A 17,940-nucleotide genomic window follows, 5' to 3' on the forward strand; every position below is an offset into this window, starting at 1 on the left:
ACAAGAGTCCAACGCGGCCCTCTTTGTCTGATTCCGCCCAGCACGCGCCTAGCTGTTGGCCAGATTGTCCGTGAGTCCCGTTTCACAGTTAAGAGGTCAATTTGCCTTTCAAACCAAAAAAAAGAAAAAGACAGGGATATCCACGCACGGGCAGACGTGGCTATTGTGCTCCAAGAGCAGAGGGCCTTCTTATTACTTATGTATGCAGCGAGATGTCTGATTTATATGTCGAGTTAAACTACCGAGACAGACACGTGCCCTAAAATAAAGAAGCACTCCCTCTATAGTGTTTATTTAAGACATAATAAAATAAGGGTCTATAAAAACAGACTTATATGGTTAGATGGCTCGCTTCATGTGCGTAAAAGTGGCTGAAGTATGGATTTTTAAAAAAGTGTTAACTGTGTGGAGGCAAATTTTGAATCCCTGAAATAAGAAAAGGTGGTGTTACAGTTTTCTTTAAGTGGATTACTTTAAACAGCACTACAGCCGAACCTAAGGGAAACTGATATTTTCGTTTATATTAACAAAGCTTGTCTCATCCCTGTCTTAATTCTAAATTGTGATGATCGCGGTACTGACGGACATTTCCTTTGGCAGTGTCGGGGCCCCCAGAGGAGAGCCACAAAGCCGTGGCACGTGTGCAGTTGTATAGGGGCCCATCAGACCGTAAAAGGAGGAGGGTCCCGGCGTGTGCCTATGTCGGGGAGGGGCCGGGCGCTCACATTAATGTAATAAACCGCCAGTACATCTGCTAAGCTATCTGCACATCCTCCAACGAAATCCACCAAACCCAGACTCTAAGCCCTCCCACAATCAAATCCACTGGGACTTTGGTTTCATCTGATTGGTCGGGGATGCTGCAACAGGGGGGGGCGAGAACAATAGCATCATTCCGGCATAAAAAGAGTGGAGCTATGCCTTGGAGACGAAAACATTTCAGCAACAGAAGGATCGATACTGGGGAGATAAAGTCCCACAAGCTTCTAGTGTTGCCATATTTTTAACAAACCTGGATACTTGAGACTTTACCCACCTCCCCGAAGTGCCTTTCCACTGTAACTCGCCAAGATGCCCAAAGGATTCCTGGTAAAAAGAAACAAGAAATCTGCACATGTTTCCTACAGGACTCGGACAGATGAAGATGACTACCAGGAGCATCCCATCCCAGCTGCCTTGCCGAGTCACACGGACCCCTCCCCGCCGATGTTCGTGTTGTCTAGTCGGCACCACGCTGCAACATCACCGGATTTCACAGCAGCCGAGGCGCCGGTGCCACGAGTAGAGAAGCCGGCGCAGTTCGGCAACCCAGAGGCGGTGTGCCAAGCCCTCTACAGCCCCACCCGGCCCATCAGCAAGGAGCACGACAGGGGATATTTTGAGCGAAGTTTCAATCTGGGCTCGCCCATTTCTGCCGAGTCATTCCCCACACCTGCCTCCCTCTCTGGCCTGGACCACCTCCTGTACGCACCGGTCGACCTGAAGATCGGCACCAGCAACAGCAGCCGCAGCGGGACCACCAGCAGCCTCCCGCCTCCGAGCAACAGGGTCGGTACCAAAAGACCCGCAGGAGACGGCCCAGAGCGCAAATCAAAACCCGCGCCCAAGAAACCCAAAGCCATCCGAAAACTCAACTTCGAAGACGAGATGACGACTTCTCCAGTGCTTGGTCTCAAAATCAAAGAGGGGCCGGTGGAGATGAAGCCGAGGGCTCACTCCTCCGCAGGGGAAAAGCCTTTAGGGGAGTTTGTATGTCAGCTGTGCAAAGAGGCGTACGCGGATCCTTTCTCCCTGGCTCAGCACAAGTGCTCTCGAATCGTCAGGGTCGAGTACCGGTGTCCCGAGTGTGACAAGATGTTCAGTTGCCCGGCGAACCTCGCCTCTCACCGCCGCTGGCACAAACCCCGGACCACCGGCGCACCGGCGATGTCCCACGCACAGGGCATCAAACCTGAAACGGCCAAAATGCCTCCTCTAGGCGTCAAGTCAGTCTCTGATGAAGCCAAAGACATGAGTGACAGAGACACCCCGAGTCCAGGTCTGTCCGAGTCGGGCTCTGAAGATGGTTCCTTTGACTGCCAGCTCTGCGGGAAGAGGTTTAAACGACAGGCATACCTAAGAAAACACATCATGGGACATCAGACCCTGCAAAAGAAAGTGCTAGGGGAGCACGGGTTTCAAACCAGCGACCGCGCGGCAGAGCAGCCTCCGGTCTCATCCTCCTTCTCCTCCTCAGCATCATCATCATCATCCTCAGAGGAAGCCTCGAACCAAAGCCCTCTCAATCTGAGTCCGGTGGACTGCCTGCTGTGCCCGGTGTGCGGAGAGAGTTTCAACAGCAGGGCCGGCCAGGAGAGACACCTGCGCCTCATGCACTCCTCCCAGGTCTACCCGTGCAAATACTGCCCCGCCACCCTCTACAGCTCGCCAGGGCTCACCAGGCACATAAACAAGTGCCACCCCTCGGAGAACCGGCAGGTGATCCTGCTCCAAATGCCGGTGCGCCCCGCCTGCTGAAAACAACACTTAACTTGTGCCTTTAATGGAGAAAAGTCAAAAAAAAAGAAGAAAAAAAAAAAAAAAAAGGTGGCTTTAGGGTTGGAAAAAGAATCTGTGATGCTCACTGCCATAACTTTAGGCCAACGAAAGGCAGGACGGTTTGATGTTTAAGTGGTGTTTAATGAGGTGTCTTTTCCATGCCAATCAGTGATTGTTGAATGCTTCTCTCTATATTTGACTTACATATAGGCCTATATTGAGATTTTTTTCTCAAATTAGTTTATCATGAAAAAAAAAAAAGAGTACAAAGCGTTAGTTTGACTGTTAAAGGGTATTTTTCTAGCACAGCACATGTGTTCAATGATAGCTTCTAGACCTAAGAAATGTCTTTAAAATCTCAGAAATCCTTTCCCCCATCAAAGCCTTTTCAATTCACCGACCGTGATTGCTCTATCATTGTAGCTTTACGCCAGTTTGTGAATGACAAAACAACTTTGTACTGGTGGGGAAAAAAAAGAGTGAGTGAAACGTTCCCTGTTTAGTAGAACCACAAATGCCTTTAGTATACAGTAAGCCTAGTCCGAGATAGCCTACACATCCAAATCCTGCTGTATAACTGCCTTAAAAAAGTCAACAGACTGTTTTAATTTTGAAAGCTGGCACATATTTTTTATTATTATTGAAGATTGTTGCAATATTTTTCATCATATGTTTATTTATTTATTTATTCTAATTATTTTATGTAACTTATTGTTGTGTTTGTTGTGTTTTTTTTCTTCTGTGAATCGTTCTGGCAGTTTACATGTCGTATAGCCAAAATGTTTTTTCTGTTTTTGGGTCAATTTTACAGTATGAGTTGTGATAAATGTCGTGGGTCGGGTTTTAATCTTTAATCTCCACAGCTCTTGTAAAGGAAAAAAAAACGTAAAGCTCTTACCTTAGATGCAATCTTTTTTAAGGAGTTATTTTTCTTAAATGTTGGCTTTTATAGCGCTTTGATTGTATGTGTATATCGTTGTTGTCTATCGAAATAAAATATTTTCAAAATGACATAATGTCTCTAGTTTCACTTCCCCCTCCTGAGTGTTAAAAAGTATCGTGGTCCTATAACAGACTTTCCAACAGAAGTTAACATTGGCTACACCGGAAGAAAGTTGGACAGTAGAGTTTATTTTTTTCCAGCTTGTTGATCCAAGTTTTGATCATCCATTCCGTTTAAAATTGTTTCCTTTTTTGAGAAAATCTTGGCTGATGGTAAATCATTGTCACATGGAATTTAAGAAATACAGAATATATTTTCTTCGCCTATAAATAAGACCTATCCCACTTTGAGAAGTTTGAAAACGACATCTAGTCTTAGTTTCATGACTGAAAATGATTACACAGTGGGCCGATTTAAATAAATAAAACTACATAAAGATATTACTTTGTATCCATCAATAACCTATTACATTTCAAATAAACATGTTTTCCATTAACTACATTTTTCAGGAGGTATTTTATGAAATAGGCCTACAGACATTTTTATTTAATACAAAATGAAGATGTGACTTTCCTTCTAAACCACACCGAGGGTTCTAATGATATGCTGATTTTCATAGCCAATCAGGATACAAAAAAATCCTGTAAACACAACAAGTTTCATCAAAGTCAGCACACAAAGAGTGTAAGTTCATTTTCTCCATTGCACTGACCCATCTCACACTGGGTCAGAGTGCAAAAAGGTGCGATTATTTTAACCGACCAAAACAGGAAAAAAAACCTCTAGAAGCCCCCTTGGCCTTCGATTCCTCGTTTATCAGACTGATTAGTGATAAATCATTGCTACAGTGGCTCAATAGACGCCGTTTGGTTGCCACAGACAGGCACTTAGGGCCTAATCATAAATTCCCTACTTATTACCGTGTCAGGACCCGACAGGAGGACAAAGAGGTGCTGGATCAGAGCTCACCTCTGAAGCAGTAAAACATCTGTCTGCTTTACAAGACTCGTACAGTTCGATTTGTGTTGGTTTTCTACTGATTTAGGACACAGCAGGGCTCAGTTGGCTTCACATCTGACCTCCAGAACCTATAAAGCATGAAGTCAGCTGTAATTTAGCAAGAAGCTTCAAACTGTGCCACTTCAGAGTTGCAGACACTTGCTGTCAGCTGGAGATGACCCAATGCAGAATCAATGTGTTAGAACCATAGACTGTGAATATTAAGGTAAGAACTTGTCTTATCTCTCTAACATAATTGAAACCAGATAACACATACAGACTATTTTTAACTACGGACTCTTTCTTTTGCTAGAATTGTTCCCGTTTAATACTCAACACATGTCTTATCCCAGAAAGCACACACTTTTTAATTTATACATAAATGTCACTCCACCTTAAGGTGACAGAACATCAAAACAGAGAGCTATCTTAAGTGTGAATATAGACTACAGCCAGCAGTGTAACACATATAATAATACAATCTGCTTATCAGCCTCTGAGTGGTTGGGACACCCAGCTACTGCTTGTTCTGCTGTGAACTTTCTCAGAGTCAATTCTGAGCTGTGAAAATGAGGCAACATTAGGCTCTTTTCTCACATAGTTTTAAGGCTCCAATTACGGTCAAGTGCTTTCTTGTGCCTTTATGTGACCCAGGCTAGACAGGTCACCTGTAGGTGCTGCAACCATTGCACCTGTACCTCCTGTCAAGGATCCATTTTGCCGGCCTCCCCTAAGCGAGGCTGAACAGCAGGGGAGACAGATGGGAGGAGGGTCAGGTTACCCCTGCTGCTGCTAGTGGTGCCAGGGTCAGGAAGCCCATGGTAACAGCACCATCATGTCTGCACACACACACACAAACACACAAAACCCACAACCACTACTCTTCAAAATCTGAGGTTACACAATAAGCTGAGATGATGTTGTTGTTGTTGAGGCAGAAAAACTACAAAGAAACGTAGAACTTCAAATTGATTTAATGAAATGTTTCAATTTTCACATTTCTAATAAAGATAGCAGGACTTCGGTCATTAAAAACAGTTTGATATGTTGACAGGTAAAATGATGAAATCTTCAAGCTTTTTTTCCCCTCTTTCTCTTATACAAAGATTATATTACAGGCATTAATTAATATATTTCTATTCAGAGGTGGCTGAAGCCCTCAAATTTGACACAATGTACAAGGATTTCTAAAATGAGAAGAGAAGAAAAAAAACATACTAGAACTAACACTAGCTCATTTTCTTCACGTATATAAGACACACAATCTTTATCTTGGTCCAAAACTAACATCTCCAGCAACTAAGCCACCAAAGGGGGAGCACAGACCCCTTCAACAGACATCATCTATAACCTACAATCTTTAGATCAGCATCCTACGAGGTTCCTTCAAGTGGCTTTGGGGAAAATAAAAACCATAGATGTGATCCAGGCTTAAATAGCTATACATTCTTCAAATAAACAAAAGCACAAGAAAAATAAAGATCTGTCAATACTCCTGCTGTTTGGATTCCCCATTTTCTGCTCCAGGAATGAACAAACAAAAGGAGGCGAGATAGTGAGCTGGAATGACAGGAGAGCATGGGGAAAGTAAGGCATAGTCGTGCAACAGATGGGGATAGTGTTGCAGCTTGGGTGGAGCCCTCAGAGGGTGTGTGAGTGTGTGTGTGTGTGTGGGGAACACCTGGCTACCATGACAACATGAGCAGGCAGGTTGAAGAAGTGAGAGTGCCGGTTGTTGCTAGGAAGGCTGTTGAGAGTTCAGCTCTGGCATGCCGTCTAAACCAACCACCCTCTCCCCCTGCAACCCCTACTGGAGGCCTCAGAAGGCGACATGGGGAAAGAGAGGATCATGGGAAAGAGGGGGGAGTTGGTGCCACTTGATTAAATTTCACAGAAAAATACGGAGTAGCACACCATGTATAGTAAAGACTAAACAGCCGTTGCCACCATTCCAAATCCATCTGTTGTTGTTTTTTGTCGTGGGAAGCATGAGACGCAGATCATTAGAAACGCAGGGAGGAACAGTTTGTATTAGAGCGATTACAAGGAGATGGGATGCAGGGTGGCCATGATTATTCTCAGACAATGAAGAAGAGAAACTAAAATCATATATATAGGGACTAGAGGTGGCGTGGGACAGCATCTTAGAGGACAGACATTTCACAGGCACTGTGAGAAAGAAGCTCCCTCAGGAACTCACACATACACACACACTCACACTCGACACACACAAACACCAGTGCATGGACTTAAGATTCACCTGAGGCTCTGGCGGCATTTTTCCTCTAAACAGCACATGAACACATAAAACAACTTGACAGCAAAATAATTCATCAAATAGTCCTTTCTATATACATCAACAAATAAAACTTAAAGCAATTTACATCCAGAAACAAAGAGAAAACATTCAATGGTAGTTAATCAATGACAGTGAGTGCAAAAACGTCGGTCGGAAACGTTGGAATGTCGATGTCTTGGATCCAAACGACAAGGAAACTGATAGCAGAGGAAAGAGACAGGAGGAACTTATTCAATTACCGGACTAGAGCCCATGTTAACGACATCAGAAAACAATTACAAACGCAGTTTTTTCTCATTCCAGCAACGTTGCATAAATCAAATCGTGACACAATCCATCGGAATTCATTTAAAAAGGAAATCTAGAGTTAAAAAAAGAAAAACAAGTTAGATAGACATCATTGATTGTCCACTCCTGGTTCAAAACAATTTAAAAGACTCTGGGCACATACTACATGGACACGCTGCACAGGAAGTCTATGTAGTAGTGCAGTGAGTACAAATCATTCTGGGGAGGTTTCCCCATGCATTAGATTTATCCCCTCTTCACCGAAAGGAGATGGTCCACAAACATTGTCCCAACTGGTGCTACCGAGCAGGGCATCATTATCCCGTCACTGACTGACTGGTATCTTCGACACAGAAAGATTGCGACAGGTGCAGAAGGAGGTAAAAAGGCAGACTCATTTATAAATGGATACCAATCTCATGTGCAGTTTTTGCATGATGCCATTCACAGCAGTGTCATTCAGTGCTTCCTCACATTAAGTGTTGAGATGTAGAAACAGGGTAAAGCAGTCCCCCCCCCCCCTTGATACTAGAGTAAGAACTTTATTCTCTAAGTGCATCGACACTGCACAAGAAAATAAAACATAAAAATGACATTTGCTTTAAGACTTCTCAGTACAGTCTTCCTATGCTGCAGATCATTAAGCTGAAACCACTAGATTGAACATAAATAGCTTAGTCACATGTCTATTCAGATTTAGTAGTCAAACACAATAAATGGAAATGTATCAACAATATCAATGATCGCCACTTAAATTAAAAATTGCAATATGCTCCAGTTGCATGTTAACATGACACAAAATCAAACAAAGAGAAACGAGACACGGCAAACAAACAAACATAAAAAGATGACTCTTGCAGTCACGGCTGGGTGTGTGAGGTTCTTTCGAGAAAGATTAAAGGCTGCATTGAGGAAAAAGGGGGACGGATTGAAGAGCTCAGTTGGAGGATTTGCTAATAGCGCTGGCTGATCGGCGCAGTTTTCCCGAAACCCGGTTCTTTGTGGCACGGGGCATTGTGGGAGACACCTGGTCGACAGAGTCCGTCGTTCCTATGGTATTTCCAGCTTCGGTGCTCACGCTGCCGGTGAAGGAGCCTGGGGCGAGAAATGGGAGGGAAAATTTGTTTATAGAAAAGAAAAAAACTATGCAGAGAAGGTCAGACATGATTGTGGCTTATCGGCCTTTGTGTGATGGCTGTTTATCCCAGCATGCTTTGTCATGCATATGCTTCTCCCAAAATCAAATAACCCACTTCAGAGGATTTTCACCAACATTTGAGTGTAAGGATTTGAGTTTTTCTCCTTTAATGATTAGAGTAAAAAGTGAAAATCAAACCATATGTTCAGAATGACATGCCTTATTCACATGCTGTAGGAAAGCAGAGTTTGGTCAAAGAGAAGCTACCGCTCCCCCCCAACACATTTCTTAGATGTTTATAAAACATAAAAGTGAGTGGTAACCTTGTAGCTGAGGGCATTAAAAAGTATTCATTTTGTTGTGTGACAGCAGAATGCTCTGAATGAAAATAAAATTACACATTATTTTCTTGTTGTGAACACGTGGAGCGTTCCCATTGTTGAATATTGTGCTTTTCAAAAACTTCCCATCCATGATTACGGGATCGCAAATAGTAATACGCTGGGAGGTGAGCATCAAATGCTGGCAAGGATAATCAAGGATTGTGAATGTGGCTCAGTGCGCCCTTGACCAGCCCCCTCCCCCCCCCCCCTCACTCAATGCCTCTAGTTTAAACAACTTTTCTGCTTTGTCGAGGTGGCATCTGGTCGCCTATTTTCTTTCCTGTCCTTTTATTTCCTGCCATTTTTCTGAAGCATCTCAAGTTGCAGCGGCTAAAAGGAATGGCAGATGGCTGGAGTAACAGACACGCAGCAGCACAGTGGACACCGGCAGCATCCAGGGCCGCAGCTCGCAGGGAGAGGAGGGCTGGGCTATAGATGACACATTGGGGTGTGTATTGTGAAGGGCTTGAGGGGAGTCAAGGGGGTCCGAGCGCGTATTCTCAAATCTGCATATGAAAATAAAAAAGGGAAGAGCTAAAACGTGGGCTGGCCTTATGGACAGAAGAAATGCTGCATTCCCGTATTCCTCCACTCATTCCTTCAGTAGAGTTGTTGTTTTATAAACACTTGGCTTTTATCCACTCAAGCTACATGTGCTGTAAAGATTGAGGATAGAAAGGAAGAAGGCAACCACATATTAGAGCTAATATACACAAACAATCACGTGGTACTGTTCACCAGCTACTCAACAGACTTCCCTTTTCGTTTTACAGCCATTAAAACATGCTGCACTTAACAGCCGTCACTCCCACTGTCGCACGTAATGACTGTTGTTGAATCGGTTTCTATAAATGATGTTCTTCACCGTATGGGCTTGTGTGAGAATAGTTTTAAATTACTGAATGAAAAATAATGTCTTTATTATGTCATTATTTCCAAGCATGTCCTCTCCTTACTCAGCCCAAACCACGTTGTGCTCAGGTTAATTTAAAAAGAGGGAACAAAACAGGTAAAGACTAAGAAAAAATAAAAATAAAAGAGTCTTTAAATGGCCCTGCCATCCCATTGGCCCCCTCTGCAGCAGTTCAAACAAGGCTTACGATGACAAAGACGTCTTCCAGTGCGGCAGGTGTTAGTCTCAGTCTGCCCCAGGCAAACAGGCACACTCCAACAGGAGGAAATGAGAGGGGTGGAGGGATGTAAGGGGGGTGGGGGGGGGGGGCAAAGAAAGAAAAGAGAAAAGTGTTTGCTGGGAGAAGAGATAAAGGCGCGCCACATGCAGAAGCGAGGGCCAGAAGTGTAGCCGTATTGTTCATGCTGATACTTAGTCAGGTGCTAATTGTCCCCTCCGTGCATCACTTTCAATTATTAGCAAGGCCTAAACAGTAGGACACCCCCAAATAAACAGCCTGGTTTCTCTTTTCCCTTCCCTTTGTCAGAGCACTGAGTAAATAAAGCGAGGTTAGTGCTGTATGAAAAAAGGAGAGGTGGGGGATAACAGCCATGGTGTGTGAACGAGCGAGAGGTAGGTAGTCCGCTGGACGGAAACAAGCTTCCGGTTCTGACTCTTACCTTCGCCATTAACAGTATTTGGACCTTTAAGATATTTTTAATCTAAAAGGGAAAAACAGAGTAGAGTATCGTGTGAGAGACTAGTGGACAAACACCATACCACACTGCAGCAGAACACAACACACCGCTGCTGAAAAGTCCAAAATTGGAGGGTTGGAGTGGAGAGACATTCAAACAGCTTGTGTGGCGTCCATGTTAGTTGTCACTGGAAGGTTAAAAGTCAGACAAGGTTAACTGATTTTGTTGGTGAGTAGATCAACAAGTTGCTTTTTTTTCTGAAGATGACAATCTGTTCAATTCACAGATTTCAAAAAGTAAGTTTTTTGAAACCAAAGGTAGGAATGGTGGGTAGGTCACATGGCAACGACAGGCTGAGAAACATTTATCCCCAGTGTTACTGCAAGAGAGGGTTAAGGTGAGAGTCAAACATCCTGGGGTTCTCAAGGGTCATGGCAGCTTTCAAGTTGTTCTACCAATGAGATGGAAGTATTACTTTCTCATGCCCAGTAACTCATTTTGAAAAGTTAAAAAGGTTAACACAAAATGACAAAAAAAGAGCAAAGCAGTGGAGGTGTAACATACAAAGAGCAGGGCACTGTGGATGGATTCTTATGACAGACGGACAAGCTCATGCAGGAGGCCATGACTGGATGTGAGTGAAGTTGCATTCAGGGCTGCCTATGATACTGGCAAGCCAATATGGTAAGGAATTGAACAATCAACAGGATAGAGCTGAGGTTAGATGCCTTACTGCTAAGTAGTGTTGCCCTCTAAGAGCTCGACATTTACAGAGTTACATGCAGACTGTTCATATAAATTTGAGGCTTGCGTTGCTTTTAAAAAATGTCTGTATGAAGTGCAGCCCTGAGCTGTTTGACTGAATAAATCGATGATGTTGGTGGGCTGTGGCTGGGAGTCATGCCTAATGTTGAGGAAGCAGGCAGAGTCTTACAGTCCAGTTTGGCCCAGGGGTACTCCATGTCCCAAACCATCCCCGGCCAACGCCTGCACGCTGTCATGGAGTATGGATGACATGTTAGTGGCAGCAATGAGAGCCAGAACAGGGTGAAAGGGACAGACACATGGATGGACAAACTCTCATCAACCCCCCCCCCCCCCCCTCCCCCCTCAGCCTCCCAACGACACACACACACACACACACACTGGGTCAGTCACAGAGAGCATGGATGTGCAGTAGCACTTTGCTGAAGGGTGAGAATGAGGAGCAGTGTCAGCCAACCATCATTGCACTCACGCTCCTGTGTACTTAAACTGGACATTTTGAATGAAGCCTGCTAGATATATCATACATTGTTGCATTTTATGAAAACACATTGCATATGTAGTCTTGTGCATTACACAAATCATCAACAATAGTAACATTGTATGTTTTGTTGTTCTGTAATTGAAAACTAAATACCTTCAAGTTTGAACAGTTTTGATGATGCTAGTTTGGGATCTTTATGAGGCGTATGATGGACATATTTACCTAGTTTTCACATTCAGTATTAAATATTTTTTCTTAAGAGCAAATTTCCAGATTAAATTATAATTTGAGAGTAAAAAACGTAACGTTATAGTGTTGGTTTATTTGTTTCTGTGTCATCTTTTTAGGTTTCTTATAATTCAGAGGGAACCCAAGTAGCCCTGGTTTTATGGCTGCAGAATAACAAATTTGATGATATGTTTATAAATGGACCAACAAACACATACAAGCGCACTAATCTGTTTAGTATATAAACTGACTCTTGAAAATGCTGTTCAGGACAACTTTCTGCTACAGTTAGGGTGACACCTTACAACTTTACAGACATCATTATGTCATATATCACATAAGCCACCTGATGCTATGAAACATTATTCTTAAGCCTTGATACTGTAACATCTCTGTCTAGTCATAAAGGAACTCCTGGTTGAAAGAGCCAACAACTTCAGCTTCATTTTCTTTCTCTGTCATTTTCTTATAACAGCTCCTCAACCTATTTCTTTCATTAGTCTTTCTCTTTAGGCTGGTTTGGTGCCGAGGCTGAGAGGAGGTGACTAGAGGTCAGTCAGGAGAGATTTTACACATGTGCAGGAGAGACAAGCTTTAACATGGTAATGTCTCTGACCATCTCTTGTCTTTACAAGCCTGAGCTTCACACAGACACACACACACACTTTAAAAAAAGTCAGACATGTATTTTGCACATGCCATCATACAGGATGAAATATCACATTTAATATAAAGAACCCTTAAAAGATGTATGCACTAACAGATTTGAAAATGACACAATGGTGTGGTTTTGAGGAGTGCTTTCCATGTCAAAACAGAGCATGTGTCGGGATCCAATAGAGTGGAAAAGTGCAATCCTGTATTGATTTCAGTGCTGTTGCAGATCGATCAGAGCTGCTACAAGTAGGAAGAACAAGATAAGACACGTTTTCCATTCTATTCATCATGGACTGATAAGAGTGCTGTGCTGACATCCGTATGCTGCTGTTTGTCAGTGGGGTCTCTTAAGTGTTGTTGAATGAGCTCATGGAGACACGGACAGACACAAATGCACTCTGTAATGTCATTTAACAGGGCTGCTTATATTCATAGAAAAGTAATTGCATGGAAAGATGCAGTTTGAAACAAGAAGAGATGAACAAAGTAGCGTGAGTGGGGTTTGAGGAAGTGGAAGAAGCAGTGTGTTTGAAGTCAGTCAGATAATGTTAAGCGCCGGGCCCCTCGTTTGATATTCAACAGTGAGCGTAGGCGTAGAAGAAGAGTGGAGGGAATGAAGAGGAGAGGAGGCAAGGGGTGCAAACAGGTGTGTTGGTTATTGAGGAGGAGGAGGTAAGAAAAGATGACCAAGGAGGGCAAAAGAGGGCATGGGAGGGAAATGCTTACATGTGAGCAACAGAGAAAAGGAGAGAAAGAAAAGAGGTTAAAGTGATGGAAGAGAAATGACATTAAGGATGATAGAGGTGCAGTGTAGTTCATTTCTCACCTGTTCCACTCATTGGATAGCCAGGAGAGGGGGAGAAGACCTGTGAGGCGAAGTCTTCAAAGGTCATGACCTCTCTATGGTTCTGAACAATGGCCTCCAAGTAGAGTGCTCGCTCCTCATAGCTGGAAAGCTCTTGTTAAGAAAAAAACCATAATGGCATGTTGGAGAAACAAAACATGGCAGCACAATTTGTAACCTTTTATGTATACTTACACTCAATAATGGCACAATGTGTCAGTTAGGACCAAATGACAGCAACAGTTAAAAATCAAATTTTTTTCAAAGCTGCACTACGTATACATGCATGTTGAGAGTGAGCTGAGAGCAAGAGAGCTTTGGCAGGCTGGGTAGCTCCATCATCAGCAACCCAGCCAGAAGCAGAGATGGAACAATCAGCCATGCCACACATCCCCAAATGAGAAAGCAGTCTCCAAAATAATCATAAAAAAGAGAGAAAGAATACATGACTACTGGCGTGTTGCTCCAAACCTCTCCTGTCCTCCCCTCTCAGCCCTCTCTTCTCTCTAATAGAACCCCTGCTGCAGGCAGCATGTCTAGGACCACCCTCCCCGATGTGCTGCCTGCCACTTCTCCGTGCCATCAGGGGGAAAATTGGAGCCATTTGAAATTCAGAGTGACAAGCAGCGACTGGAGCCTGGGCAGCCAGCATGCAGGATGGATGTCCGGATTTGAAATGGGAAGGCTTAAATAATTAAATAAATAAACAAACCTGTAAAATGGCTGTCGGGTGATGGTAGAGAACATTTTGATGGCAATTATCACGTCATTACCAGAAATATATGGTGCAAAGTCTGTTGTGGAATGTAGACAGAAGCTGGATGAAATATGGGGCAGGAAAAAATTGGGGTGAAAGGGTTTATGTAATGGCATAATGATACAAAGCTCCTGTGAGATTAACTGTATGTGTGTATGTATGACAATGAGCCCGATTACTCAAACAACTATCTGTTGTGGCCATTTTCCTTGACAGACAACAGCCAACACATTGCTAGACAAACAAGTATTGTCACTTTTACACAGACAACTCTAGTCTCTCAGCACAGAGGCCCCCTCCCCCATATCTCATTATGACTGCCAGGGTGGAGTGGCACTGGTCTGCTGCTGAGGCCAAGGCTGAACCAGGCTGAGCTCAGATAGGCTGGACTGGGCCGAGAGGCTCCGGTCTGGGTTAGATAGATAGGACGAGACAGTGACTGGGCAGGGGGCCTGCAGTGGGCACATGCCGCCACAGCGGGGGCCAAGGCAGCCATGACCAATGGCTTTGAGGGAACCGTGGCAAAGCTGGGGTGACGGGCACCTGAGCCGGGAGGCACTAGGGGGTTCCATGGCCAAGCTGCTCACAGGGACAGACGGAGATGGTCAGAGAGCAGAATAAGACAAAGGAAAACGTAATAAAGGAAGATACGAAGTATGCTGGACTAAATGGAAGTGAGTTTCTGTTCCAATGTTATTAATGTACCAATGTTATCAAAATACTAGTAAATGTAGCTGAATGTGTGGCTCAGACAGAAATAGTTGACTACTGTGTAAAAAAAACTTTTTTTTAGCATTTTGATGCTAAGTATTGAATGAAAAAAAATAAAGTAAAAGCTCATATTCACGATCTTGAGAAGGAAAAAACATATGACCAAAACTGTATAAAACCCTGTTAATCACATAATTGTATTTAACTAACTAACTAACTAACCGCTCTCTAAAGGGCAAACATCTCCATCAGAGAGATACAGAGTAGTATGACTTGAGGGAAAAATCAGCACTTTCTTCCCCAGTTCTATATCTGTCTTCCAGTCATAGCTGAGTATGCAACGTCACTGTTTTCTGTCACTTGCTCGAAACAGTATTGGACAAAGAGTGGGCATCCTAGTCTCTGCTGCCATGGAAACTTGGGTCACAGCTCTGTGTGGTGGGTCATATCCAGGCTTTTATGGATGACAGACAGAGAGAAGGGATGTTTGTAAAAGAACAAAATGTGCCCAAATAGGTAATAAGTAGAAGACAAAATAAAGTAAATGGAAGGACTTAATGAAAAGAAATGAGAGACGTTAAAAGAAAACTGACAAATAAAGACAAAGAACGAGGAGGGAGAAAGAGAACCTCGGCACAGCGTGGGTCAACAGAGCCATATGGCTGTCCATTATCAGAGATGCAGATGACTGGAGGCCTGTTATTGAGATTCCTAAAGCAAATATTGACTCCAGCTGGAGCAGACGCTCTCTCTGACTCTGACACACGCCTCTCCTCCACTACTTCCTTCCGCTGCCCTCTATCCAAGTAAGACAAATGGATTAGAGTGGGTGAGAAAAAAAAAAAACTTCAAAAAATAAAATGAAGGGAGATGGTTTAGAATTATCGAGATGAGGGAAAACACATGACAGCCTGCCAGAGAGAAAGACAGGCAGCGAGGGAGGTAGACTAATAAAAGGTATTTTGGAGATGAGTGAAAGCGAGAGCTATAATCAGCTCACTTAAGTAAATGTATGATGCTATCTGTGGGTAAAAAAATTGCTGCACAGAGATCAGACCTGATGCACAGTGAGGGGTAATCTTGTATTTTCTATCCCTCACACACTCCCTCATCTTCCTCTTTTTCGCTAATTACTAAGCCATGGGCACAGCTTGTTCCCTTGCATATGCACAGATGCTGCTGCTGCTGCCTCCATGCAGTAACTTAATCAAGGGACATGTCGACATAAGTGACGCAAAGACCATGTCCATGTCATGGACACCAAACCTGCTGACACTGACCTACTTTTGTGAAAAATAAACGGCAGCTTCTGCTTCTGACAGGTGCTTCAGTGTTTGTTTCTTGGTCAAGCTTCTCATTAGCGATCAACCACAAAATACAAATGGTTAAAATACAAATATTATGTGTTCTAAAATGATTTCTGGTGAACTTCCTTACTGTGCTGAATAAAGCGTCACTGTATTTAGAGATATGAACAATTCTCATAAAGCTTGTGATGAAATATATGAAAAGAAAAATGCAGGCAGGTCTACATTTCCACAGATGGAAAGCAACTTAAGTCACCCGTGACATAACTGTCATTTACAGCTAAACTGGGTAGACATGCAAGACAAGCCGGTGTGTGGGAGGAGAGTGTTTTGCACCACTTTGGGAATTTCCAAGGAACCCCTATGTTCCACACTGCTGACTTCTTATTAGAGAGAAGAGAGAGAAATAAATGCAATATCTAAGGAGCATGGCAACCATTGGGGTTCTAATGAGGAAAAGTTGAGCGAGTTGATGTAAAATAAGTTTAGTCAGTATTACTGTAGAGACATTTAGGTTGTGGTTAGGGAGGTAGGGAGGAGTATTGACTTTAAAGAAAAAAATCTCAGATCCAGACTATTAACTACAACATTTACACATTTGGGCTAATGTTTTTTTAATGGATAACAGCCTGTTCCTTGCTTGCCCTCTCCCACTTCTGTCACAAGTGAAGACAAAGAAAGGGACTTGTGGTTGGCATGTGGTGTGTGAGTAGTTGCTTATCCAAAACACATACAGTACAGTAGTCAACAATTTTACAGGTCAATTATGCAGCTAACTTGCCAAAAATATGCTGTGTGTTGCTGAACAAACATCACAAGACAGAATAAAACAGCATATGTGTGTATGTGCCTATGAGTCAGCCTGCGTGTACATGCATATGTATCTGTGCATGTGTGCACGTATGTATACATATGCATGCCTGCTGTCCAGATGGCGGGGGGGTGTAGTACTTTTGGGGAATGGTGGGGTCAAGCATCTTTATGGATCAAAGCCAAGGTCAGGGCAGCTGCAGTGGCCCATGTTCAAGGTGAATGGAGGCCTCAGATGGCTCTTCATTAGCAGGCTGCTCAATCCCTGCTGGACCCCATCGGCCAACCGCCACCAACCCTCATCATCATCTCTCTCCCTTCTTCTCTCCGTCCACAGGGACCTGCCTGTCCACTGGGATCCATTTTGAGCCTTGCATAACCCCACCCACAATCTAGACACATACACATGCTCACACATTGGTGTTTGTGCATAAATAGGCGCAACACACACACACACACACACACACACACACACACACACACACACACACACACACACACACACACACACACACACACACACACACACACACACACACACACACACACACACACACACACACACACACACACACACACACACACACACACACACACACACACACACACACACACACACACACACCCCCCCCCCCCCCCCCCCCCCAACCACACACCATTCCTTAAAAGAGCTTTTGTTGACCTTTGAACTGGTGTCTCTCCAGAGAGCAGCATCCATACCATCCAGCAACCGTCTTTGTGCTTCTCAGTGTCCCTGCTGACAAAGGGCCTCACGCCATCACTGGCCTCTGACACACTCCACATCTTTTAAACACACACACAGGAGATAGGGACGTTTCATGACTTCCGTCAATCCACCTTAAGATAAAGGCACTTAATGGAATGGGAAATATGCAAACCTGTTAAACTCAATTAATATGATAACAAAGGTTTAGTAAAGATTGACCTTATTTAACTCTTTGCAGGAGAACTATCTTCTGCTATAGTTAGGAAAGAAACGTATCCTATTTGTCAATCCAATGTCCCACAGTTCTAACGTAAAATCCAACAGGGATATTCAAGAGCTTCAGTTAGACCAGTGCTGTGTTAAGACATAATAGATTCTTAAAAAGGTTCTTATTAAAATAGTTTAAGAACCACATGACCCCTGTGTGACAAGCCATCTGGAGCTTACCAAATGGAAATCCAAGGATTCAAGG

At 43.6% G+C, this 17,940-nt stretch overlaps 2 protein-coding genes across 9 annotated transcripts in view; one reads left to right on the forward strand and one right to left on the reverse strand.

The window, feature by feature from the left end:
- Nucleotides 1-826: 826 nt before the first annotated feature.
- Nucleotides 827-3,554, forward strand: insm1b (insulinoma-associated 1b). Its single transcript, XM_061063110.1, has one exon. It carries the CDS (start codon nt 1,072-1,074, stop codon nt 2,515-2,517), a length of 1,446 nt encoding a protein of 481 aa, XP_060919093.1. The 5' UTR covers nt 827-1,071; the 3' UTR covers nt 2,518-3,554.
- A 1,882-nt stretch (nt 3,555-5,436) lies between these two features.
- Nucleotides 5,437-17,940, reverse strand: part of ralgapa2 (Ral GTPase activating protein catalytic subunit alpha 2) — a 92,756-nt gene continuing 80,252 nt past the window's right edge. For 3 of the 8 annotated variants that reach the window (XM_061063269.1, XM_061063265.1, XM_061063267.1), the window contains 3 exons: nt 13,139-13,260; nt 11,113-11,172; nt 5,437-8,162 (listed from right to left, as the gene is read on the reverse strand). In XM_061063269.1, the coding sequence (XP_060919252.1) occupies nt 8,005-8,162; nt 11,113-11,172; nt 13,139-13,260 (340 nt within the window). In that variant the 3' untranslated portion in view covers nt 5,437-8,004. The other 5 variants (XR_009676466.1, XM_061063268.1, XM_061063271.1 and 2 more) reach the window with 5 other exon arrangements.

The sequence above is a fragment of the Labrus mixtus genome, chromosome 18 (genome assembly GCF_963584025.1).
Source record: "Labrus mixtus chromosome 18, fLabMix1.1, whole genome shotgun sequence".
NCBI lineage: Eukaryota > Metazoa > Chordata > Actinopteri > Labriformes > Labridae > Labrus > Labrus mixtus.

Coding starts and splice junctions, on each gene's coding strand:
- insm1b (XM_061063110.1), top strand. CDS start 1,072: ATGCCCAAAGGATTCCTGGTAAAAAGAAACAAGAAATCTGCACATGTT.